Source organism: Pristiophorus japonicus, chromosome 7, assembly GCF_044704955.1.
Source record: "Pristiophorus japonicus isolate sPriJap1 chromosome 7, sPriJap1.hap1, whole genome shotgun sequence".
Classification (NCBI taxonomy): domain Eukaryota; kingdom Metazoa; phylum Chordata; class Chondrichthyes; family Pristiophoridae; genus Pristiophorus; species Pristiophorus japonicus.
In genome coordinates this window covers 217,382,080-217,409,134 of record NC_091983.1, presented here as the reverse complement: position 1 = coordinate 217,409,134, position 27,055 = coordinate 217,382,080, and the positions used below count along the sequence as shown (strand labels likewise).

The 27,055-nt window shown below is 50.0% G+C and overlaps 1 protein-coding gene and 1 pseudogene across 3 annotated transcripts in view; both read left to right on the top strand.

Moving 5' to 3' along the window:
- Positions 1-27,055, top strand: part of galnt14 (UDP-N-acetyl-alpha-D-galactosamine:polypeptide N-acetylgalactosaminyltransferase 14 (GalNAc-T14)) — a 162,833-nt gene that overhangs the window by 82,088 nt on the left and 53,690 nt on the right. For 2 of the 3 annotated variants that reach the window (XM_070884574.1, XM_070884573.1), the window contains exons 2-3: positions 19,466-19,635; positions 26,590-26,688. In XM_070884574.1, the coding sequence (XP_070740675.1) occupies positions 19,466-19,635; positions 26,590-26,688 (269 nt within the window). The remainder of the gene's footprint in view (positions 1-19,465; positions 19,636-26,589; positions 26,689-27,055) is intronic. The other variant, XM_070884576.1, reaches the window with a different exon arrangement.
- LOC139267623 (U2 spliceosomal RNA) lies at positions 6,549-6,786 on the top strand (annotated as a pseudogene).

Genomic DNA, 27,055 nt, shown 5'->3' with positions numbered 1-27,055 from the left:
GAAGACCAAGGAAGCACTGAATAGACAGTGACTTGTCACAGAAAGGGATAGAGATACAGCAGCCAGCCTAGTTCAGAACCGCCAACAATGGTGGGAATTAATTTGGCCCCATCTTTGCTGTTGAGCTGATGGACGGGAATTGCAATTCGAGTCTGTTGTGTATGCAATAACTGTTAGACTGAGTACTGTTTAACTCCAAGAGGTATGACCTTGGCTCTGCTTTATTAAGGCCCAAAGTGCATACTTACAAAATGGCTAGCCTTTTATACTTGGGCTGCACAGACGTGCATGCAGCCCAATGGCCTCCAACAGTGACGCCATCTAGTGGCTAGTGATCCCAACATGACAGAGTCGTAGTACTTTTAGATGTCAGTGATGGGGACTAGAACGTGGGTGTTGATAAAGTCTTTTTCACTCATTGGGTGCTGGCTCCCCAGAACATTGAGCCCTGTGGAGTACCCAAAGTATGCAACAAAGGCCCAAATAAGGCTCCACTTTTGATAACATTTAGAAATGATCCTATAATGCGAGGGAAGACCCTTGATCAGTGCTCCATAGGCCAAAACCCCTCTTAAAAACACAGGCGCTTCAGAGGACAGCTGTTCCCTTCAGTGGGGTCCTTGCTCTTAAAGGTACATTGCTTTTCTGGTGCCTGCAGGCCACAGTTTCTATTGTTGTTGGACAAAGGAAGGTAGGGAAGCTTCCGGGAGTATTCCTGACGACCTACTGAATCTGTGCTTATCTGTCCACAGAATGATGTCTCGTTGGAGCTTCAGGAGGATGAGGAGTTATGCCAGGCAGGTTCATTTGCACTTTAGGCAGTCACCATGTCTGCACTATTATATCGAGACGTGTTCAACCACACACTGCACACACAGCAAAGATTCTTTTACAAGATACTTGCCTTTATTAGCCGAGGCATAGAATACAAGAGCAGGGGGGTTATGCTGGAACTGTATAAAATACTAGTTAGGCCACAGCTGGAGTACTGCGTGCAGTTCTGGTCACCACATTACAGGAAAGATATGATTCCACTAGAGAGGGTCCAGAGGAAATTTTTCTCCAGTCCAGACAACGAGAGTGTTGCCTGGACTGGAGAATTTTACCTTTGAAAAAAGATTGGATAGGCTGGGTTTGTTTTCTTTGGAATTGAGGAGGCTGAGGGGAGATTTAATTGACGTGTATAAAATTATGAGGGGCCTAGATCGAGTGGATAGGATGGACCTATTTCCCTTAGCAGAGAGGTCAACAACCAGGAGGCATAGATTTAAAGTAATTGGTAGAAGAATTTGAGGGGAAATTTTTTCACCCAAAGGGTGGTGGGGGTCTGGAACTCACTGCCTTGAAAGGGTGGTAGAGGCAGAAACCCTCACTACATTTAAAAAGCACTTGAAGTGCCGTAACCTACAAGGCTACGGATCAGGCGTTGGGATGTGGGATTAGGTTGGGTAGCTCTTTTTCGGCCGGCGCAGAAAGAACGGGCTGAATGGCCTCCTTCTGTGCCGTAAGTTTCTATGTTCCCTCGTCCCACAGCAACTCATGGAGCCAGCGTTATTCCAAGTTGATGCCTCTGCTGAAAGGGTTAAATTATGAGGATAGGTTGCACCGGCTCGACTTGTAATCCCTTGAGTATAGAAGACTAAGGGGTGATTTGATAGAGGTGTTTAAGATGATCAAAGGAGTTGGTTGTTAGAGAGAAACCAATTCCTCTGGTGGAAGAGGCCAGGACAAGGGGACATAACCTTAAAATTACAGCTAGGCCGTTCAGGAAGCACCTCTTCACACAAAGGGTACGCTCTCCCCCTAAAAAGCTGTTAAGGCTGGGTAGGTCAATTGAAAATGTCAAAACTGAGATTGATAGCTTTTTGTTAAGCAAGGTGTATTAAGGGTTACGGAACCAAGGCGGTGAGATGGAGTTAAGATACTGATCAGCCATGATCTAATTGAACGGCGGAACACGCTCGAGGGACTTAATGGCCTCCTCCTGTTCCTAAGTGCCGGAAACCTCTCAGGCACCACCAGTTGTACACTAGGCCCATGAATGCTGCACATTTGATGCCTCTTGTGTATCCCCCTCTCTCTCTTTGCCCCACCTTTGGTGGCTGTACCACCAGCCGTCTGGACACCATGTTTTGGGATTCTCTCCCTAAACTCCGCCCCCCACTCCCTCTCCCCCTTTAAGACACGCATCAAAACCCGCCTCTCTCTGAGCAAGCCTTTGGTCACAGTGGCTCAGTATCCAGATTTCCTTACATCTCTGTGAAGCCCCTTTACTGCTCTGTATGAATGCAAGTCATTGCTGTTGAATGAGGAGAGATCCCACAAGGCAAGTGGGGTGGCTCGGCACCCTGGGAAAATGAAGACTGCTGCAATGGTTGCTAGGCAACCAAAGAGAGGCACTGCAGGCGTGCTTTTGGTTCACTGTGAAACCCAAGGACAAGGCCCGAGGAGAACCAAAATGTGGTGCTCATGTCCACCACATCTTCATCAAGTGCACCATCTGTGCTCAAGCAGTTGCTCAGAAGCCTGGTTAATGTGTATGGAGAAAGAGTCAGACTGAACACTGTGAGCTCAAAGTAAAGTGTGACCTTAGTCTTTTATTGCAGGTCTCCAGAGTGCTTCTCCAACCTGTGAAGCCTCCTTAAATACCTGTGCTCCCAAGGGATTAGTGGATTCCTTGGGACTCCAGGGGATGAGCCCTCTGGTGGCTGTACAGAGTAAATACAAGTCCACATATATAACAACACTGCCCGCCAAAGTCAATAGTGTAACTATTTACAATGCGAGTCGATCTGGGGCCCTTCTTGCCCTGGTTGATCATCTCGATGTGAAAGCTGGTGTTGTTGAATCATTTTTTGGGCCCTTGCTGGGCTGCTGTGCAGCTGTCCTTGCTGGGCTGCCTGGTGTGTTGGGCCCTGCTGGGCTGCTGTGGAAGATGGCTTCTGCTTCGTGGTCAACCGTGGTGCCGGTTGCCACTGGTGTGTATGTTGGGGGATCAAAAAAGGTAGGGTCCAAGGTGGGTTGTTCAGGATAATCCGTGAATCTGAGTTTGATTTGGTTCAAGTGTTTCCGGTGAATGAGTCCATTTGAAAGTTTGACCTGAAACATCCTGCTCCCCTCTGGCCTCGACAGTGCCGGGGAGCCACTTGGGACCTTGTCCATAATTTAATACAAATACAGGATCATTGATTTCAGTCTCGCGTGACACATTTGCACTATCATGTTATGCACTTTGTTGAAGCCGCCTGCTCTCTACCTGTTCATTAGATCAGGGTGAACGAACGAGAGCCTTGTCTTAAGTGCTCTTTTCATGAGCAGTTCAGCAGGTGGGATCCCAGTGAGTGAGTGGGGTCTCGTGCTGTAGCTAAGCAGAACTCGGCATAGGCGAGTCTGCAGTGAGCCTTCAGTTACCCTCTTCAAGCCTTGCTTGATGATTTGCACTGCTCTCTCTGCCTGACCATTGGATGCTGGTTTAAATGGGGCAGATGTGACATGTTTGATCCCATTTTGGGTCATGAATTCTTTGAACTCAGCACTGGTAAAACATGGCCCATTGTCGCTCACCAGGACATCAGGTAGGCCTTGTGTGGCAAACATGGCCCACAGGCTTTCAGTAGTGGCAGCGGACATTATCTCACATTCAATCCACTTGGAGTAAGTGTCTACAACCACAAGGAACATTTTACCCAAGAATGGGTCTGCATAGTCGACGTGTAGCCTAGACCATGGTTTGGAGGGCCAAGACCATAAACTTAACCGCGCCTCCCTGGGTACATTGCTTAACTGCGAGCATGTATTTCATGTGTGAACGCAGGACTCTAAGTCCGCATCGATACTAGGCCACCACACGTGGGATCTGGCTATCGCTTTCATCATTACGGTGCCTGGGTGGGTACTGTGGAGGTCATTGATGAAAAGGAGGCAGACAAAAGGCAGGTAACTATAGGCCGTTAGTTTAACATCTGTAGTGTGGAAAATGCTTGAAGCTATCATTAAGGAAGAAATAGCGGGACATCTAGATAGGAATAGTGCAATCAAGCAGACGCAACATGGATTCATGAAGGGGAAATCATATTTAACTAATTTACTGGAATTCTTTGAGGATATAACGAGCATGGTGGATAGAGGTGTACCGATGGATGTGGTGTATTTATATTTCCAAAAGGCATTCGATAAGGTGCTACACAAAAGGTTACTGCAGAAGATAAAAGGTACGCGGAGTCAGAGGAAATGTATTAGCATGGATCGAGAATTGGCTGGCTAATAGAAAGCAGAGAGTCGGGATAAATGGATCCTTTTCGGGTTGGATATCGGTGGTTAGTGGTGTACCACAGGGGACCACAACTGTTTACAATATACATAGATGACCTGGAAGAGGGGACAGAGTGTAGTGTAACAAAATTTGCAGATGTCACTAAGATTAGTGGGAAAGCGGGTTGTGTAGAGGACACAGAGAGGCTGCAAAGAGATTTAGATAGGTTAAGCGAATGGGCTAAGGTTTGGCAAATGGAATACAATGTCGGAAAATGTGAGGTCATCCACCTTGGGGAAAAAAAAACAGTAAAAGGGAATATTATTTGAATGAGGAGAAATTACAACATGCTGCGGTGCAGAGGGACCTGGGGGGTCCTTGTGCATGAATCTCAAAAAGTTAGTTTGCAGGTGCAGCAGGTAATCAGGAAGGCGAATGGAATGTTGGCCTTCATTGCGAGAGGGATGGAGTACAAAAGCAGGGAGGTCCTGCTGCAATTATACAGGTATTGGTGAGGCCGTACCTAGAGTACTGCGTGCAGTTTTGGTCACCTTACTTAAGGAAGGATATACTAGCCTTGGAGGGGGTACAGAGACGATTCACTAGGCTGATTCCGGAGATGAGGGGGTTACCTTATGATGATAGATTGAGTAGACTGGGTCTTTACTCGTTGGAGTTCAGAAGGATGAGGGGTGATCTTATAGAAACATTTAAAATAATGAAAGGGATAGACAAGATAGAGGCAGAGAGGTTGTTTCCACTGGTCGGGGAGACTAGAACTAGGGGGCACAGCCTCAAAATACGGGGGAGCCAATTTAAAACCGAGTTGAGAAGGAATTTCTTCTCCCAGAGGGTTGTGAATCTGTGGAATTCTCTGCCCAGGGAAGCAGTTGAGGCTAGCTCATTGAATGTATTCAAGTCACAGATAGATAGATTTTTAACCAATAAGGGAATTAAGGGTTATGGGGAGCGTGTGGGTAAGTGGAACTGAGTCCACGGCCAGATCAGCCATGATCTTTTTGAATGGCGGAGCAGGCTCGAGTGGCTAGATGGCCTACTCCTGTTCCTAATTCTTATGTTCTTATGTTCTTATGTATGTTATGTGTCTCTGCCCTTCTTGGGGACATCTACTCGATTGCCCCACAGGAGGCAGTCTGCCTGTATAGACATTTCATCTTTGCGCCGCTGGGTACGGCTTTATCTCTTCCTGCATTTCCACTGGGACATTGGACCAGCTCCCGTGAAGCACACAGCTTTTGACTAGAGATAATAAGGGGACCTGGCTTGTCCAGATTTTGATCTGCCAGGCAGTGACGGGTGATTGCTCACTCTCAAATGTTTCCATAACCATGGCTAGATCTGCGGGCTGTGCCATTTCCACCCATGTGGTGGGCAATGGCAGTCTACTGAGAGTATCGCACAGTTTTCTGTGCCTGGCCTGTGGCGGATGGCATAGTTGTAGGCGGACAACGGCTTCTCGGCCTTGTTCGGCCAGGTTCGTGCCACGGAGGTGTGTGGGGGGCCTGACCCATCCACCTCCTTGGCACGAACCTGGTATTGCAGTACTTCCAGGAACGGTGCAGTGGCTCTCAGCCTTTTGGCTAAGAGTATTGGCGCAGAGTGGTCCTTGATGTGTGCAAGGTGACCTCTGGCGTTTGTGATTTGACAAAGAATTGGAAAGATTGGAAAGAAAAAAAAAGAAAAAAAAAACGGCTAAGATCATGCGTAACTGACCTGACAGGGGAGTAACCATGACCCCAACGTGGTTCTCCCTTGATCAGGAAGGTGGTTCTCCTATGCTTTTTGGAAATAGGAGGTGGGTGGGGTGGTTTGACCCATCCACCTCCATGGCAGGAACCTGGTGTTGCAGTACTTCCAGGAACGGTGCAGTGGCTCTAGGCCTTTTGGCTAAGAGCATTAGCGCAGGGTGATCCTTGATGTGTGCAAGGTGACCTCTGGCGTTTGTGATCTGACAAAGAATTGGAAAGATTGGCTACGATTAAAAAAAAACATGAGCACCAGGTGGGTGGGGGGCTTGACCCATCCACCTCCACGGAGGTGTGTGGGGGGCCTGACCCATCCACCTCCATGGCAGGAACCTGGTGTTGCAGTACTTCCAGGAACGGTGCAGTGGCTCTAGGCCTTTTGGCTAAGAGCATTGGCGCAGAGTGATCCTTGATGTGTGCAAGGTGACCTCTGGCGTTTGTGATTTGACAAAGAATTGGAAAGATTGGCAACGAATAAAGAAAAAAATTTAAAAATAAATAAATAAATAAATAATAAAAAAAAACATGAGCGCCCATCTCGGCCTTTTGGCTAAGATCATGCGTAACTGACCTGACAGGGGAGTAACCATGACCCCAACGTGGTTCTCCCTGGATCAGGAAGGTGGTTCTCCTATGCTTTTTGGAAATAGGAGGTGGGTGGGGTGGCTTGACCCATCCACCTCCACGGAGGTGTGTGGGGGGCCTGACCCATCCACCTCCATGGCACGAACCTGGTATTGCAGTACTTCCAGGAACGGTGCAGTGGCTCTCAGCCTTTTGGCTAAGAGCATTGGCGCAGAGTGATCCTTGATGTGTGCAGGGTGACCTCTGGCGTTTGTAATCTGACAAGATGATCTGACAAAGAATTGGAAAGATTGGCAACGAATAAAAAAAAACATGAGCGCCCATCTCTGGATGCGGGCCGATGCGTTGGTTTTTATCCCTTCACTCTCGGAGAACAGGAATATAAGTGGCTTATGGTCAGTTTCCAATTCTAATTTTAGCCCAAACAGGTATTGATGCATTTTCTTTACCCCATAGACACACGCTAACTCTTCTTTCTCAATCATGCTGTAGGATCTCTCAGCCTTAGACAGACTCCTGGATTCATAAACAACCGGTTGCAGTTTCCCGAAATCATTAGCTTGTTGCAATACACACCCGACGCCATATGACGACGCATCACATGCTAGTACCAAACGCTTACATGGATCATACAACACAAGCAATTTGTTTGAGCATAACAATTTTCTCACTTTTACAAAGGCATTTTCTTGGCTTTTGCTCCAAACCCATTCGTCCCCTTTTCATAGTAAGACATGTAGTGGTTCTAGCAGGGTGCTGAGACCTGGTAAGAAGTTACCAAAGTAGTTCAGGAGTCCCAGAAGCAACCACAGCTCTATCACGTTCTGTGGCCTCGGTGCGTTATCAATTGCCTCTGTCTTCGCGTTGGTCGGCCTGATGCTGTCCGCCGCAATCCCCTTTTCCAGGAACTTCACTTCAGGTGACAGGAAAATGCACTTCGAGCGTTTTAACCTGAGCCCCACGCGGTTGAGTCGACTAAGAACCTCCTCCAGGTTCTGCAGATGCTCGACTGTGTTCCGACCTGTGACCAAGATGTCATCCTGGAAGACCACGGTGTGCAGGACCGACTTCAGTAAGCTTTCCATGTTTCTCTGGAATATCGCCGCCGCAGATCGGGCATCTGTTATAAACAAAAAGACCCGTGTTGATGCAGGTGAGAGCCTTCGATGATTCCTCCAGTTCCTGCGTCATGTAGGCTGAAGTCAGATCCAGCTTCGTGAATGTCTTTCCTCCCGTCAGCGTTGCAAAGTGGTCGTCGGCCTTTGGTAGTGGGTATTAGTCCTGCAGGGAGAAACGATTGATGGTTACTTTATAATCGCCACAAATTCTGATGGTGCCATCTCCCTTGAGGACTGGGACGATAGGACTGGCCCACTCATTGAAATCGAGCGGGGAAATGATGCCCTCTCTTTGCAGCCTGTCTAGCTCGATCTCTACCCTTTCTCTCATCATGTAAGGTACTGCTCTCACCTTGTGAGGAATAGGTCGCGCCCCCGGAATTAGGTGGATCTGCTCCTTGGAATTTCCTGATGCCTGGTTCGAACAGCGAAGGAAATTTGTTTAATACCTGGGCTCATGAAGTGTCGACAGCGGGCAATAGCGCTCGGACGTCGTCCCAGTTCCAGCGTATCTTTCCCAGCCAGCTCCTGCCGAGCAGCGTGGGACCATCGCTCGGTACCACCCAGAGTGGTAGCTTGTGCACCGCTCCATTGTAGGAGACCTTTACGGTAGCACTGCTGATTACAGGAATCAGTTCTTTTGTTGTGCGAACTGGAGTTAAGACTGGCCTTGAGGCCTTGCTGCACCACAACCTTTCGAAAGTCTATTTGCCCATGATGGACTGGCTCAAGCCCATGATCAGCTCCATTGACACCGGGAGTCCATTTAATTCAACATTCAGCATTATCGGGGGACAATTCATGGTGAATGTGTGCACCCCATGTACCTCTGCCTCCTCGATCTGAGGCTCTGGTTCATCATGATTCTCCGTGGATCTATCCTCTTCTGCAACATGTTGGTTTGCAGGTTTAACAGGCTTTGCAGCTCGCCTGCACACTCGTTGGAGGTGTCCCATTGTTCCACAGCCCTTGCAAACGTACTCTTTGAATCGGATGAATGGAAACGATGATCCCCCCGCAGCACCAACAAGGTGTTAATGGCCTTGCATTCATCACCCTTGATGGTAGACTCTGAGACATCTGCGGATGTATAGCTGCAGGTTTGTGTGACCTGTCCTGTACGTCATGATTTGAAAACAACATCACTTTGTTCACAGTACTTGTAGCAGCACTTGTGTGCTGAGAGATTTGCTTCGTATTGTCACTAGTGGTAATGAACACCTGGGCTATCGCTATGGCCTTACTCAAGGTTGGGGTCTCTACAGTCAAAAGTTTGCAAAGTATGGTTTCCTGGCCAGTACCAAGTATGAAAAAGTCTTTGAGCATGTGCTCCAAATGTCCTTCAAATTTGCAATGTCCTGCAAGGTGTCTTAGCTCGGCGACATAACTCGCCACTTCCTGGCCTTCAGACCTTTTGTAGGTGTAGAACCGGTACCTCGCCATCAGAACGCTTTCCTTCGGGTTCAAATGCTCTCAGACCAGTGTGCACAAATCGTCGTACGATTTCTCCGTGGGCTTTGCTGGAGTGAGCAGATTCTTCATGAGGCCATACGTTGGTGCCCCACAGACGGTGAGGAGGATCGCCCTTCATTTGGCAGCGTTCTCTTCCCCATCTAGCTCGTTGGCCACGAAGTATTGGTCGAGTCACTCCACAAAAGTTTCCCAATCATCTCCCTCCAAGTATTTCTCCAGAATGCCCACTGTTCTCTGCATCTTTAGGTTCACTGTCTGTATCTCGTCGCCAGTTGTTGTGTATGGAGAAAGAGTCAGACTGAACACTGTGAGCTCAAAGTAAAGTGTGACCTCAGTCTTTTATTGCAGGTCTCCAGATTACCTCTCCAACTTGTGAAGCCTCCTTAAATACCTGTGCTCTCAAGGGATTATGGGATCCCTTAGGACTCCAGGGGATGAGCCCTCTGGTGGCTGTACAGAGTAAATACAAGTTTACATATATAACCATTAAGTTGGTGGGAGGCTTCTTTACTGCCTGGCCAAGACCTCCAAGATTTCTGTGGCCTGCTGTGTCCAGCTCTCCTTTGCCCAACAAAGAGGCAAAGCCCCAAGGGCAGGCAGGAGAAGATAGGTAGCAACAATCAGGGGAAGGGGACAAACCCGGCTGTGGTTTGCCTTCGTGGCCCCCAGCTCAGTCACCAAGCATCATCAGGTTGGGTCCAATAGACCACGGGCCAAAATTCAGCCTCCCGATAAGGCCTGTTACCGCCAGAGAGTGGCGGCAACGCGGCGGTGACGTCGAATGGCCACCGATTTGTAGTCAAACGGCCGCCGCTCGCAAAATTCTCCCTGGTGGTTTATCTGGCGGTCCCTACTTCCGCCCTGCTGCTGCCAAACCCCCCTAAGTGCATCACCAAAGGGCGCATCACCGATGTCCCGCCCCGCAAGCAAAATTCACCTCGAAAAATCATCTGGCCGCCATGCAGTGCCCCGTCAGTTTTCTCTGTCGGTGCACTGTGTTTGCACCGTGTGTAAAATGGCGGTGTGGCCTCCAGTAAAGGAGAGGACGCACTGCCGCGGCCGCCATCTTATTTTTTTTTGTCAGCTGACTGCTAGGTCAGCCCGACAATTACGCCCCCGGGTTTGGCCGGGCCGCCAACAGGCAGCCTGGCACCTCCTCTTGGGGACTAGGCCGCCGGCCCGGGCCAAAACCCTCCCTGGTAGCCCAGTGGACCGAACTTAAAAAGCTGCAGAGCTCGCAGCGGCCCTCCCCTTTAACTGAAGGGGAGAGACATGGTGACGCGCCAGCGCGATGACGTCATCAGCCCGCGCCGATGACTGAGCGGTGGACACTCCGCCAGTCCCTACTCCCACCCCTCTTATGACAGATACTCTGCTACCACCCCCACTTCCGCCCCCATTATGACCCACTTCCGTCCCCATTATGACCCACTTCCGCCCCCATTATGACCCACTTCCGTCCCCATTATGACCCACTTCCGTCCCCATTATGACCCACTCCCGTCCCCATTATGACCCACTTCCTCCCCCATTATGACCCACTCCCGTCCCCATTATGACCCACTTCCGCCCCCATTATGACCCACTTCCGTCCCCATTATGACCCACTTCCGTCCCCATTATGACCCACTCCCGTCCCCATTATGACCCACTTCCTCCCCCATTATGACCCACTCCCGTCCCCATTATGACCCACTTCCTCCCCCATTATGACCCACTTCCGTCCCCATTATGACCCACTTCCTCCCCCATTATGACCCACTTCCGCCCCCATTATGACCCACTTCCGCCCCCATTATGACCCACTTCCTCCCCCATTATGACCCACTCCCGTCCCCATTATGACCCACTTCCTCCCCCATTATGACCCACTTCCGCCCCCATTATGACCCACTTCCGCCCCCATTATGACCCACTTCCTCCCCCATTATGACCCACTTCCGCCCCCATTATGACCCACTTCCGCCCCCATTATGACCCACTCCCGTCCCCATTATGACCCACTTCCTCCCCCATTATGACCCACTCCCGTCCCCATTATGACCCACTTCCGCCCCCATTATGACCCACTTCCTCCCCCATTATGACCCACTCCCGTCCCCATTATGACCCACTTCCGCCCCCATTATGACCCACTCCCGTCCCCATTATGACCCACTTCCTCCCCCATTATGACCCACTTCCGCCCCCATTATGACCCACTTCCGCCCCCATTATGACCCACTTCCTCCCCCATTATGACCCACTCCCGTCCCCATTATGACCCACTTCCTCCCCCATTATGACCCACTCCCGTCCCCATTATGACCCACTTCCTCCCCCATTATGACCCACTTCCTCCCCCATTATGACCCACTCCCGTCCCCATTATGACCCACTTCCGCCCTGCTCAAAAAAAAATGACAAAGAGCCGAATTTCGCAAGATGGGCCACTGCATCCATTGCGGCGACCAAAACCCAAGGTAGGTGCGCCCCTATTTCCAGCAGGGGTGAACTGCGCCTCCCCAAAACTCTAATTAAGTACCTTGTATCTCCAATACTCAGCATTCATCACCATGTGTGCCCAATACCCTTCCAAATAAAGCATCACCTTCTTTGGTCCCAGACACATAACAAGACTTGCAATGTCACATCATTTCTCCCCAGTTACCTTCACGCTCTCTGGCATCACTACTCATGCTGTCTGGTTTTGCTTTTATTGCCGGAGATTATATGTTCCCTTTATGTGGATCAGCGGTGGGACTCTCCCCTCTGAATCAGAAGGGGTTTTAGTCCCTCTCCAGAGACTTGAGCACATAATCCAGATTGACACTCCAGTGCAGTACTGAGGGGAGTGCTGCTCTGTCAGAGGTGCCGCCTTTCAGATGAGACGTTAACCGAGGCCCCATCTGCCCTCGCAGGTAGACCAATAAGATCCCATGGCACTATTTCGAAGAGGAGCAGGGGAGTTCTCCCCAGTGTCTTAAATGATATCTATCCCTCAACCTACTAGTCACAACTTCAAAAAACTCTAACAGATTTGTCAAACATGATTTCCCTTTCATAAATCCATGTTGACTCTGCCCAATCCTATTATTATTTTCTAAATACCCTGTTACCACGTCCTTAATAATAGATTCTAGCATTTTCTCTGCTCATCATCATCATAGGCAGTCCCTCGGAATCAAGGAAGACTTACTTCCACTCTTAAAATGAGTCCTTAGGTGACTGAACAGTCCAATACGAGAGCCACAGTCCCTGTCACAGGTGGGACAGATAGTCGTTGAAGGTAAGGGTGGGTGGGACTGGTTTGCTGCACGCTCTTTCCACTGCCTGCACTTGATTTCTGCACGCTCTCGGCGATGAGACTCGAGGTGCTCAGTACCCTCCCGGATGCACTTCCTCCACTTAGGGTGGTCTTTGGCCAGGGACTCCCAGGTTCAGTGGGGATGTTGCACTTTATCAGGAAGGCTTTGAGGGTGTCCTTGTAACGTTTCCTCTGCCCTCCTTTGGCTCGTTTGCCATGAAGGAGTTCCGAGTAGAGCACTTGCTTTGGGAGTCTTGTGTCGGGCATGCAAACAATGTGACCTGCCCAGCGGAGCTGATCAAGCGTGGTCAGTGCTTCGATGCTGGGGATGTTGGTCTGGTCGAGGACGCTATTGTTGGTGCGCCTGTCCTCCCAGGGGATTTGTAGGATCTTGCGGAGACATCGTTGGTGATATTTCTCCAGCAACTTGAGGTGTCTACTGTACATGGTCCATGTCTGTACCACTGATGTCATTAGTTCTCCGTTTTCTTTCTCCCTCCCTCCTTTCTTAAATAGCAGGGTTACATTAGTTACTTTCAATCTGCGGGCACCATTCTAGAATATATGGAATTTTGGAAGATGACACTTCCCTCACTAAAAACAGATTATTTGGTCATTATCACAGTGCTGTTTGTGGGAACTTGCTGCATGCAAATTGGTTGCCATGTTTCCCACATTACAACAGAATACATCCTGATGTTGTGAAAGGTGTTACATAAATGCTAGTCTATTTTTTAAGGGCTAAATATTCCAATCAATCCTAGGCAGTTCCTCAAAATTGAGGAAGACTTGCTTCCACTCTAAAAGTGAGTTCTCAGGTGACTGAACAGTCCAATACAGGAATTACAGTCTCTGTCACAGGTGGGACAGACAGTGGTTGAAGGAAAGGGTGGGTGGGGAGACTGGTTTGCCGCACGCTCCTTCCGTTGCCTGCGCTTGTTTTCTGCATGCTCTTGGCAACGAAACTCGAGGTGCTCAACACCCTCCCGGATGCTCTTCCTTCACTTAGGGCAGTCTTTGGCCAGGAACTCCCAGGTGCCAGTGGGGATATTGCATTTTATCAAGGAGGCTTTGAGGGTGTCCTTGAAACGTTTCCTCTGCCCACCTGGGGCTCGCTTGCCGTGTAGGAGTTCCGAGTAGAGCGCTTGCTTTGGGAGTCTTGTGTCTGGCATGCGGACAATATGGCCCGGCCAACGGAGCTGGTCGAGTGTGGTCAATGCTTCGATGCTGGGGATGTTGGCCTGAGCGAGAACACTGACGTTGGTGTGTCAGTCTATTTTTTTAAGGGCTAAATATTCCACCCAGTGACTGACAATCACGGAGATACAGAAGTAACAGTATAACCTTGGAAACAGAGGAACCCTGATTCCCTCAGAGATGCCATCTCACACCACAAGGATTTTAGTTTTCGTGTACTATCAAGCTGGTCTTAAAGTTGACCCAGATCTGTTAGACTCCCTGGGGAACATTTTAACCCTAAGCAGAGTTTTTAAAAATGTTTTGAGAAAGTGAGCGTGCCCACTAAAAAATAGTACTGGTGAAATTAATGGGACTGAAAGCCAATAAATCCCCTGGACCTATGGCCTACAGCCTAGGGTTTGGAAAGAGGTGGCTACAGAGATAGTGGGTCCATTGGTTGTCATCTTCCAAAATTCTAGAACGGTTCCCGTAGATTGGAATGTAGCTGATGTAACCCCACTATTTAAGAAAGGAGAGAGAAAGAAAACGGAGAACTACAGACCAGTTAGCCTGACGTCAGTAGTAGGGAGAATGCTAGAATCTATTATTAAGGACGTAGTAACAGGGCACTTAGAAATAATAATAGGATTGGGCAGAGTCAACATGGATTTATGAAAGGGAAATCATGTTTGACAAATCTGTTATAGTTTTTTGAGGTTGTAGCTAACAGAATAGATAAGGGGGAACCAGTGGATGTGATGTATTTGGATTTTCAGAAGGCATTCGATAAGGTACCACACAAGAGGTTATGAAATAAAATTAGGGCTCATGGGATTGGAGGTAATATACTAGCATGGATTGAGGATTGGTTAATGGGCAGAAAACAGAGAGTAGGAATAAATGGGTCATTTTTGGGTTGACAGGCTGTAACTAGTGGGGTGCCGCAAGGATCGGTGCTTGGGCCCAGCTATTCACAATGTATATCAATGATTTGGATGAGGGGACCAAATGTAATATATCCAAGTTTGCTGATGATGCAAAGCTAGGTGGGAATGTAAGTTGTGAGGAGGATGCAAAGTTGATTCAAGGAGATATAGACAGGCTAAGTGAGTGGACAAGAACAAGGCAAATGGAATATAATGTGGAGAAATGTGAAGTTATCCACTTTGTTTTTCTATTTTTTCTATCAGAGTATTTTTTAAATGGTGAGAGATTGGGAAGTGTTGGTGTTCAGAGGGACCTGGGTGTCCTTGTACACCAATCACTGAAAGTTAATATGCAGGTACAGCAAGCAATTAAGAAAGCAAATAGTATGTTGGCCTTTATTACAAGAGGATTTAAGTATAAGAGTAAAGACATCTTACTGCAATTATATCGGGCCCTGGTGAGACCACACCTGGAGTATTGTGTACAGTTTTGGTCTCCTTATCCAAGGAAGGATATACTTGCCACTGAGGGAATGCAGCAAAGGTTCACTAGACTGATTCCTGGGATGGGGGGATTGTCCGATGAGGAAAGATTGAGTGGACTAGGCCTATATTCTCTAGAGTTTAGAAGAATGAGAGGTGATCTCATTGAAACATTCAACATTGTTACAGGGCTTGACAGGGTAGATGCAGGGAGGATGTTTCCTCTGGCTGGGGAGTCTAGAACCAGGGGTCACAGTCTCAGACTAAGGGGTCGGCCATTCAGGACTGAGATGAGGAATTTGGAATTCCCTACCGCAGAGGGCTGTGGAGGCTCAATCGTTGAGTATATTCAAGACAGAGATCAATATATGTTGGGATATTAAGGGAATCAAGGGATATGAGGATAGTGCAGGAAAGTGGAGTTGAGGTAGAAGATAAGCCATGATCGCAGTGAATGGCGGAGCAGGCTCGAGGGACCGAATGGCCTACTCCTGCTCCTAATTCTTATGTTCACTCACTCTCCGTTCATTGTCACTCCCTGTGTTTATGTCTCCACAAAGTCTCATCTAACTATTCTGGGTCTAGCTGTTGTGCTTGCACTCTGGGGATCGGGCTCTTAAATGAAGAGTTGTGATAGTTTGAACCCAGTTCTCAGTGGGCAGGATCCAAGAATTATTCAATAAGACAGTCCTGAATAATTGGCCGATTCTATTCCAAGATTACTAATTAGAATAAGCAGTGCGTGACGCAGTAATGTCAGGCTGTCACAGCTGGGGGTGAAGCTCTATCTGTATTTGACCTATGTTGTGTCATTCAAAAGGCTTTAAACTGACTTTGGATAAGCAGAGGAATGAAAGGCAGCACTGACATCTCATACTGATGAGCACAAAATTCAGAGAACTCTCCTTTTTTTAAAAAAACTTTCTTCACTGACAGTTGCTGTCAAAATTCCATCCTCCCTTGAACAGCAGCTCATTATTCACAGATCAATCAGAGTTTGAAACCTTCCTACGGTCTGCAACCTCCTCTCTGACCTCTGGTGTCAATCCACTTACGCTCGTGCAACTCAATGACATGTTTAATAGACTCTGCTGGGCGAGTGTCAGTGAAGAATCTTGACTGACTTCCTCAGGGAATTCAAGGAGCTATTTACAAGGCTATCCAGCCCAAGCTCAGCACAACATTATAGCATTTCAAAAAATATTACGCTACAGAAACACTCTTTTAGTCTCTGCTTCAAATAGCAATGATTGCCCACGATAATAGGGACTTATTATGGACTTCTTTCTGGTGATTGTACTCCATATATTCTTGTTATGTGCAAACTTCTCTGGAAAGCAATTAATTCATTATTAACAATTGTCTCAGTGGAGAATAGCAACAAAGAAGCTATCCGAGTGTAGCCAGACTTCAGACATCTTCAGTACTGTTCCCCTGTTTCTGAGCTGGTTGGAAAACCGCAGGGGAAAGTGCCTGTGATATTCTGCGCATTGAAAATTTCCCTTACATGTCCCTTTATTGAGAAGCCAAGGTGGGGCGTCAAGGCACGTGGTGGAGGATGTGACCAAGATTCAAAGGGACAAAATAAAACACTAGGTAATCCGAGAAGGGTTAACGATAAATGATGTGCTGGTCAGGTGAATAATGATGGACTGGTCAGGTTAACGGTGATGGACTGGTCAGATGAATGGTGATCTACTGACCAGATTAATGCTGATCTACTGATCAGATGAATTGTGAGCTACTGGTCAGATGAATGGAGATCTATTGGTCAGACGAATGGTGATCTACTGACCAGATGAATGGAGATCTACTGGTCAGGTGAGGGGAGATCTACTGGTCAGGTGAACGGTGATCTACTGACCGGGTGGATGGAGATCTACTGGTCAGGTGAATGGTGACCTACTGGTCAGGTAAACGGTGATCTACTGACCAGGTGAATTGAGATCTACTGGTCAGGTGAATTGAGATCTACTGGTCAGATGAATGGTGATCTACTGACCGGGTGAATGGAGATCTACTGGTCAGCTGGAGGGAGATCTACTGGTCAGGTGAATGATGATCTGCTGACCAGATGAATGGAGATCTACTGATCAGATGAAGGGAGATCTACTGGTCAGATGAATGACGATCTACTGACCAGGCGAATGGAGATCTACTTGCCAGGTGAATGGAGATTTACTGGTCAGATGAGTGGTGATCTACTGCCCAGGTGATTGGAGATCTACTGGTCAGGTGAAGGGAAATCTACTGGTCAGGTTAATGGTGATGTATTATCAACATAAATTGTGGTGGCGGTGGAGTGAATGCTGTTTCTCAATGGCCCAGTTAACCAACCAACCTAGTGCTCTCTGACCTCTGTCCACTGACAGAACAGGGAGCTTGGGGAACGATTAAAAGATATCATGATCCGGATCATGGAACACTGTAGCCCCCGTGCTGCTTGTATTAGTAAAGCAGCTTGTCTGGGCTCAATAGTGGCGGTGTGGGGGAATGGATAGAGATTACAGAGTTTTGTGGGATATCGTTTGAGGATTGAGGATAAAATGAATGAAAGAGAGTCCATCATTGGGTGAATAGTAGCTGATCTGGGGAAGGAATGGCCTAATGGATCATATGGCCTTTCCTTGTTCCATGATTTGCTCTGATCTTCTCCTGTGGCTGGCGTTCTTTCCCTAGCAAGCGGTGTGCTGTGACATTAGTAGGTACAGGCTATGCGCCGGTACATTAATATTGATTTTATTCGAATGGTAGAAGGGGCTTATATTGTATTTACAGCACAAAATCAGGCCATTTGGCCCAACCGGTCGATGCCGGTGTTTATGCTCCACACCAGCCTCCTCCAACCCTACTTCATCTCACTCCATCAGCACATCCTTCTATTCCCTTCTCCCTCATGTGTTTATCTAGCTTCCACTGGAATACATCTGTGATCGTCATCTCAACTACTCCCTGTGGTAGCGAGTTCCACAATCTAACCATTCTATATGAGGAAAGAAGTTTCTCCCAAATGGATTTTATCAGTGACTATCTTATATTAATGGCTTTTACTTCTGGACTTCCCCGCAAGTAGAAATATCTTCTCTGTGTCTACTCTATGAGACACTGTCAAAATCTGCATTTTGTCCTCTGTATTAACTACAACCCTGAATTTGGCGAAATTGTACTTCCAGTTCCCGAGTCCAAATGGTTTATGTAAATGGTGAACAACAGCGGTCCCAGCACTGATCCCTGTGGAACACCGCTTCCCAGCATTTGCCAATCTGAGCAGCTACCTTTAACCTCCTACTCTCTGTTTTCTGTTTTGTAGCCAGCCTGCTATCCATTCTGGTCCTAGGCTCCGGACACCACAGGGGAGACATTCGGGAGGGGGGGGGGGCTAACTTTTAAAAGTTTGAAAAATTAGCACCAGGCGCTAATGGTTTCAAACTTTAAAAGATTCAGCGGTTGGGCTCCAGGAAGGACATGGGCCAGCAGGCAGGACGATGAGTGGAGCAGTGTTGTACAGTGGGCCACGCAGCGCTGCCACGTTGAAAGGGAAGGGCCAATCACTGCAGGCTCCGCAAAGAAATAAAAACTTACCTCCTCCATGACAGCAGCCACCATTCCACCCGAACAGCCCAGTACTCAGGCAGAGTGCCAAGCTGATCGATTACAGGCAGGAACCCACAAAAAAACCTGCAAGGGGAAGGTAGGTTTTTTGTTTTACTTACCTCGGCCACCTCACCTTTAAGCTGTCGGTGTTTTCGCCCGGCGATGCTGCAGGGGGCGGAACGCAGGATCGGGTCCGGGGGCGATGTGCACGCGATGATGGGAGCTCCTCGGAGGCGCTAACGGGAGGTGCAAAGAAGCCCAATTTCAACCCCTAAATGTTCTGACCTTAGTCTTGAATCTACTGTGCGGTACCTTATCGAAGGCCTTTTGGAAATCCAAATATATTACATCTACTGCATTGCCCCTATCTATCCTTTCTGTTACTTCTTCAAGAAGGGTGTACAATGAGGAATTAGATTATTCGGCACATTGAATATTTCATAAATATTCTTTGAAACCACTGTTGCATAAAGACTTAGACTATGAAAATCATGGGGCTGTTGGGGTGGGGAAGGTTCCCTCCCTTATGGTGGGCTCCTGTGCATCCCTTTACCCCAGAGGCTGCTTACTGTGGTGATTGGTGCCAGTTCTTGGGGCAAGACTCCCAGTTCATGGTCACTTTTACTGACACCAGCTTTTTAGTTCCACATTTTTTGACAAACTGAATAGAATTTCTCAAACTGCCATGGTGGGATTTGAACGTACATTCTAAGTGGATTATTAGTCCAGGCCTTTGGATTGCTAACCCAGTAACATAACCAGTACACTACCACGACCCTGAATGATCTGATTTCCCTGCTCAGGATTTCCTGGAGGACTCTGAAGAACAGTTCGATACATTCGATGAGAGGAGATACCTCGAGGCTAAACGCTGGCATCCTGGTGAAGACCCTTACAAACTCTACGCCTTCAACCACCGAGAGAGTGGGAGGGTACCCAGCAATCGAGCGATCAGAGACACCAGGCATTACAGGTACATCACGTTGGCTTCTCGTTGCCTCATTTCACTGAGACGGTCGGAAACGGTGTGACCAAACTCTCGCACCTCAGTAATCCTCCGTAGTTCATCAAACGCATTATAGCGCAGGGGAAGCTAGATAAACACATGAGGGAGGAGGGATAGACGGGTGATGAAAGAAAGAAAGAAAGTACTTTTGAAGTGTAGCCACTGTTGTAATGTAGGAAACGTGGCAGCCAAAACTGCGCACAGCAAGCTCCCACAAACAGCAATGTGATAATGACTAGATCATCTGTTTTTTGTTGTGTTGATTGAGGGATAAATATTGGCCAGGACACCGGGAATAACTCCCTTGTTCTTCTTCGAAGGAATGCCACAGGATCTTTTATGTTTCCCTGAGAGAGCAGACGGGGCCTCGGTTTAACATCTCATCCGATACTGATAGGGTTAGATGAAGACAGGAGGGAGGGGGATCATGTGGTGTATAAATGCCGGCATGGACCAGGTGGCCTGTCTCTGTGCTGTACATTTTCTGTAAAAATGTGCTTAGACCGCTGAAGGGGTAAATGCGCTGGCAGATCTGGTACTGGTGGACACAGAGATCAGTCCCAGGTTTTAGCCCTTTATTTGTCCATTCTCGGGATGTGGGCGTCGCTGGTAAAGCCGGCATTTATTGCCCCTCCCTAGTTGCCCCGAGAAGGTGGTGGTGAGACCACCTTCTGATAGCGGTTTGATACAATGAGTGACTTTCCAAGCCACTGCGGGGGAGGGGGGGGGGGCAGTTGGTGTGGGACTGGAGTCACCTATAGGCTAGACCAGGTAAGGACAGTAAGTTCCCCATCTCCTGTAAACAACATGGGGCTGAAATTCAAGGCCCAGGTAAGGCCCGTTTCTGCCCTGACCCAAACTCAGGTCGGCGATTTTTTGGCCTGTCCCCACTTCTGCCCCGCTGCCGATAACCGCCGCAAGTACATCATCAAAACGCGCACTGCCGCTCTCCCTCACCTGCCGAAGACTCTGATCCCAATTCACTGGAAAGAATTGATCCCCCCTCCGCACGGCACCCTGTGTCGGTGCACCTTATCCTATGTGTGTGTTCGACCTGGCAGGGTGGCCAGGGAGGGCCCACTGCCGTGGCCGCCGTGTCTTTATTTTTGCCGGCCGACTTCCCGCTCGGCGGCAGTATAGTTCCCGTGGGTTCGGCCGGCCTGCCAACGGGCAGCCTTACACCCCCTCTTGGGTGCCAGGCCGCTGGCCCAGCCGAAACCCTCCCTGGTGGTCCAGTGACCAAAGACAAAAAATGGCGGATTCTCTCCCCTTTAACGGAGGTGACAGAGCGTGGTGACGCGCAAGCGCTGTGACGTCACGCCGGGGTCTCAGTCCGGCCCCAACCTCCGCCCCTCCAGCCTGCTTCACTGCCGCACTCCCGCCCTCACTGTGACTGGCTTCCAGTCCAACGTGAAAACACATACACTAAGTGCCGAAAATCAACGGAAAAGCCGCCTCAACGATCCCGGCGGAAAAACTTCAAGAGAAAGGTGGGTCAGGCAGCTTTCCGGTGGTCCTGACTTTTGGGCCCCTGAGGGCAGTTGGGTTTTTAATCGACACTCCGACAGCTTATGGTCACTTTTACTGGTACCACCTCATTGTTTCCAGACATTTTTTTTTAAACTGAATTCAAATTCTCAAACTGCCCAGGGTGGGATTTGAAGTCGCGTCCAGCTTGGATTTATTAGTCCAGTAACCTAACCGCTACACTACTGTCTCCAGTCTGCTGCCTCGGTGCTGAGCTCGGCTTGGCCTGTGATTGGCCTCAGTACGGTAGGGCCAGGAGTCAGCTCCTGATCTCTATCCGGCGATCGGTGACAGAGACACAGCTGAGGCCAGGGTCGGGCTTGGCTAAAGTGCTCTCCATCATTGAGCAACTTCCAGCACTCTTGGTAATAATGTAGGAAATGCGGCAATAAGAACATAAGAACATAAGAATTAGGAACAGGAGTAGACCATCTAGCCCCTCGAGTCTGCTCCGCCATTCAAAAAGATCATGGCTGATCTGGCCGTGGACTCAGCTCCACTTACCCGCCCGCTCCCCGTAACCCTTAATTCCCTTATTGGTTAAAAATCTATCTATCTGTGACTTGAATACATTCAATGAGCTAGCCTCAACTGCTTCCTTGGGCAGAGAATTCCACAGATTCACAACCCTCTGGGAGAAGAAATTCCTTCTCAACTCGGTTTTAAATTGGCTCCCCCGTATTTTGAGGCTGTGCCCCCTAGTTCTAGTCTCCCCGACTAGTGGAAACAATCTCTCTGCCTCTATCTTGTCTATCCCTTTCATTATTTTAAATGTTTCTATAAGATCACCCCTCATCCTTCTGAACTCCAACGAGTAAAGACCCAGTCTACTCAATCTATCATCATAAGGTAACCCCCTCATCTCCGGAATCAGCCTAGTGAATCGTCTCTGTACCCCCTCCAAAGCTAGTATATCCTTCCTTAAGTAAGGTGACCAAAACTGCGTACAGAAAGCTCCCGTAAACAGCGTTACGACAATGACCAGATGATCTGTTTTTTTAGCGATGTTGACTGAGGGATAAATATTGTCCAGAACTCCAGGAGGAGCTCCCCTACTCTTCTTCGAAGTAGATCTTTTATGTCCACCTGAGAGAGCAGGCGTTTAATGTCTGCTTAACATCTCATCCAAATGACGGCACATCCGACAGTGCAGCACTCTGTCAGCACTGCATTGATAGAACGTCCTTGATCAGGCCAACATCCCCAGCATCGAAGCACTGACCACACTCGACCAGCTCCGCTGGGCGGGCCACATTGCTCGCATGCCTGACACAAGCGCTCTACTCGGAACTCCTAAACGGCAAGCGAGCCCAAGGTGGGCAGAGGAAACGTTACAAGGACACCCTCAAAGCCTCCCTGATAAAGTGCAACATCCCCACTGACACCTGGGAGTCCCTAAGTGGAGGAAGCGTATCCGGGAGGGTGCTGAGCACCTCAAGTCTCATCACCGAGAGCATGCAGAAATCAAGCGCAGGCAGCGGAAGGAGCGTGCGGCAAACCAGTCCCACCCACCCTTTCCCTCAACCACTGTCTGTCCCACCTGTGACACAGACTGTGGTTCTCGTATTGGACTGTACAGTCACCTAAGGACTCATTTTTAGAGTGGAAGTAAGTCTTCCGCGATTCCGAGGGACTGCCTATGACGATGACTGGAGTGACGGCCTAGACTTCATGCGAAAGTATCTGGAGCGGGACTTTGAATCCACAACCTTCCGACTCAGAGGTGAGAGTGCTCTCGGCAGAGTCCGGGCTGACAGCTTCTTGACCAACACATTATACTTCGACAGACAGCATCCTGTCAGCCTGAGCTGAATTGGATGGCAGGTCCTGTGAGGCGGGGTGGGCGGGGGAAGAGACCAGTGTCTCAACCAATCCTCAGTTTGTTCTGTTGGGATCTTAGATTCAAATTTTTGATACGGAAGATTCTGTCATGCACCAATCAGAAGCTCGAGAACTGAAATTCAAATAACAATGGCGTTGGGCCAAGAAGTGGCTGGTTAACTGAAAGCTCCGACTTGATCCTTCCTTGATGTTTAGACATAATCGGCGCAGCTCATCTCCTTGGTAATGACTTCTGCAGAAAACGACATTCCCACCCTGCCACTTCATACGTTGGCCGAGTCCATCAGTTGGTGACTAGGAGCTGCCATCTTCAGTGCTTTCTCGTACACACTGTAATGAGCTCTGTCTGACGGTCACTCGGTGTGATGTTCACTGCTAACACTCGATCCTGCCAAACCATCGAGCTGGAACACGCCACATCAGGCTGGGGGGAGGTGTCCTTATCATCCCCCCGCCCCCCGTGACAATGGAATAAGCATTGGGCAAACGGGGAGCTGGGCCCCATAGAGCCAGTCTGCTCTGTAACCAGCCCTCTCACAATAGCTGCAGGTAATAGGCACGGATTCTCATTGAAAGAACTTGTATTTATATAGCACCCTTCACAACCTCACGTCCCAAAGCGCTTCACAGCCAATGGAATACTTTTGCAGTGTGGTCACTGTTGGAATGTAGACGACGCGGCAGACAATGTGCGCACAGCAAGCTCCCACAAACAGACTCGAGGATGTAGGGACCCATTTCCTCCCCCAGTCTGTCCAGTTCGTGACCTCCGATGTGGGATCAGGTCGGACGAAGGCAGAAACGTGAATTTTCACCACACCGTTCCCAGGTCAGTATCGGTTGCTGGAGGCTGAAACATCTGCACTGTGTCCCTCGGCAGACTCCCGATGTTCAAAGTCCACCGCGTACTGAAGCCTCAATCTCTGGTTACTGCCATCCGTGCATCCTCATCTCCCCCCCACCCCCCACGTCCCACTCCCCCCCCAACCCATCCCCCCCACGCCCCATCACCCCCCCCACGTCCCACGTCCCACTCCCCCCCAACCCATCCCCCCCCACACCCCATCCCCCCCCCACGTCCCACGTCCCACTCCCCCCCCAACCCATCCCCCCCACGCCCCATCACCCCCCCCACGTCCCACGTTCCACTCCCCCCCAACCCATTCCCCCCACACCCCATCCCCCCCCCACGTCCCACGTCCCACTCCCCCCCAACCCATCCCCCCCACACCCCATCCCCCCCCCCACGTCCCATCCCCCCCCCACGACCCACGTCCCACTCCCCCCCAACCCATCCCCCCCACACCCCATCCCCCCCCCCCACGCCCCATCCCCCCCCCACGTCCCACGTTCCACTCCCCCCCAACCCATTCCCCCCCACACCCCATCCCCCCCCCACGTCCCACGTCCCACTCCCCCCCCAACCCATCCCCCCCACACCCCATCCCCCCCACACGTCCCACGTCCCACTCCCCCCCCAACCCATCCCCCCCACACCCCATCACCCCCCCCACGTCCCACTCCCCCCCAACCCATCCCCCCCCACGCCCCATCCCCCCCCCACGTCCCACGTCCCACTCCCCCCCAACCCATCCCCCCACACCCCATCCCCCCCCCACGTCCCTCTCCCCCCCAACCCATCCCCCCCCACGCCCCATCCCCCCCCCACGTCCCACTCCCCCCCAACCCATCCCCCCACACCCCATCCCCCCCCCCACGTCCCACCCCCCCCCCCACGTCCCACGTCCCACTCCCCCCCAACCCATCCCCCCCCACACCCCATCCCCCCCCACGTCCCATCCCCCGTCCCACGTCCCACTCCCCCCAACCCATCCCCCCCATGCCCCATCCCCCCCCCCCAGTCCCACGTCCCACTCCCCCCCAACCCATCCCCCCCACGCCCCATCCCCCCCCACGTCCCACGTCCCACTCCTCCCCAACCCATCCCCCCCCACACCCCATCCCCCCCCCACGTCCCACGTCCCACTCCCCCCCAACCCATCCCCCCCCACGCCTCATCCCTCCACCACGCCCCATTCCCTCCCCACACCCCTACTCCGTGCCCCCTCCCGCCCCGCCCCACATTCCCCCCCACATCCCCGTCCCCCCCACCCCCACTCTCACCCCACCTCACCCCCCATCTCCACCCCACAACCCACAAGCCCCTTGCCTCCATACACCCTCCCACCACATGCCCTCCCCACCCCATCCCCCACCCTGCATCCCGCATCCCCCCCACGCCTCCGTGCCCCCTCCTGTCCCATCCCATGTCCCCCACCCCCACCCCACAACCCTCCCCACCCCCAACACCTCTCCCCTCACCCGCCATCTAAAAGTCACTTTGTTCTACTTTACATTGCTAACATCTTCCGATTCTGCTGAAAGGCCACAGACCTGGAATGTGAACTCTTGTCTCTCTCTCTCCACTGAGTGTTTCCAGCATTTTCTCTTTGCGGATGCTGAAAATCTGAAATACAGTGTTTTGCTTTAACTTTAGTAACAACAATCGCTCCTCTTTCTGCGAGTCACCCTTTGCTCTGAGCATTGACCTCAGTATCTTCAGACTTTAGCTGTATCCTCATTTACAATCCTGACCCTGACCCATTCCCCATGGCTTTCTATCTCTCCAGGCCCCTCACACTACGTGCAGTTTTGGTTTCCATATTTACGAAAGGATATACTTGCTTTAGAGGCAGTTCAGAGAAGGTTCACAAGGTTGATTCCAGGGATGAGGGGGTTGACTTATGAGGAAAGGTTGAGTAGGTTGGGCCTCTATTCATTGGAATTCAGAAGAATGAGAGGTGATCTTATTGAAATGTATAAGATTATGAGGGGGCTTGACAAGGTGGATGCAGAGAGGATGTTTCCACTGATGGGGGAGACTAGAACTAGAGGGCATGATCTTAGAATAAGGGGCCGCCCATTTAAAACTGAGATGAGGAGAAATTTCTTTTCTCAGAGGGTTGTAAATCTGTGGAATTCGCTGCCTCAGAGAGCTGTGGAAGCTGGGACATTGAATAAATTTAAGACAGAAATAGACAGTTTCTTAAACAATAAGGGGATAAGGAGTTAAGGGGAGCGGGCAGGGAAGTGGAGCTGAGTCCATGATTGGATCAGCCATGATCTTATTGAATGGCGGAGCAGGCTCGAGGGGCTAGATGGCCTACTCCTGTTCCTATTTCTTATTTTCTTAACTGTTTCACATCCTTTGTTTCTTTACAACAACAACAGCTTGTATTTATATAATGCCTTCACTATCTCAATGCTCCTGACCGATGTTTGACTAGATGATCTTCGACCTCACGCCACTCAGGACTGTTATGTGGGTTTCTTTCTCTGATTTTATATCTATTTCCCCTCTCCTTTTTCTGACTGTATTACTCTGTCTGTACGCCTCTTATTTCTCAGTTCTGATGAAGGGTCCACACCCACAAGGTTAACCTGTCTGTTCGCCCACGGATGCTGAATGCTGCTGACGCTCCCTGTTTCTCGAATATCTGTGGTGTTTCTGTAATGGTGCCCCTGCTGATCTTTCCCTCTCTCTGTTCACAGATGCTCCATGCAGCACTACAGTGCTGACCTCCCCCCCACCAGTATCGTCATTACCTTCCATAACGAGGACAGGTCCGCGCTGCTGCGGACAATCAGGAGGTGAGCCCCCGCTCGGCAACACGGCCTCCTGTCCTTCAGTGGGTGCAGTCTGAGCTCACCACCTAACTGTATGTGTGAGAGAGTGTGTGTGTGTGAGGGAGTGTGTGTGTGAGGAAGTGTGTGTGAGGGAGTGTGTGTGTGAGGAAGTGTGTGTGAGGGAGTGTGTGTGTGAGGAAGTGTGTGTGAGGGAGAGTGTGTGTGTGAGGGAGTGAGGGAGAGAATGTGTGTAACGGAGAGTCTGTGAGGGAGTGTGTATGTGAAGGAGAGAGTGTGTGTGTGTGTGTGTGAGGGAGTGTGTGTGTGTGAGGGAGGGAGGAAGTGTGTGAGGGAGAGAGTGTGTGTGTGACGGAGGGAGGGAGTGTGTGTG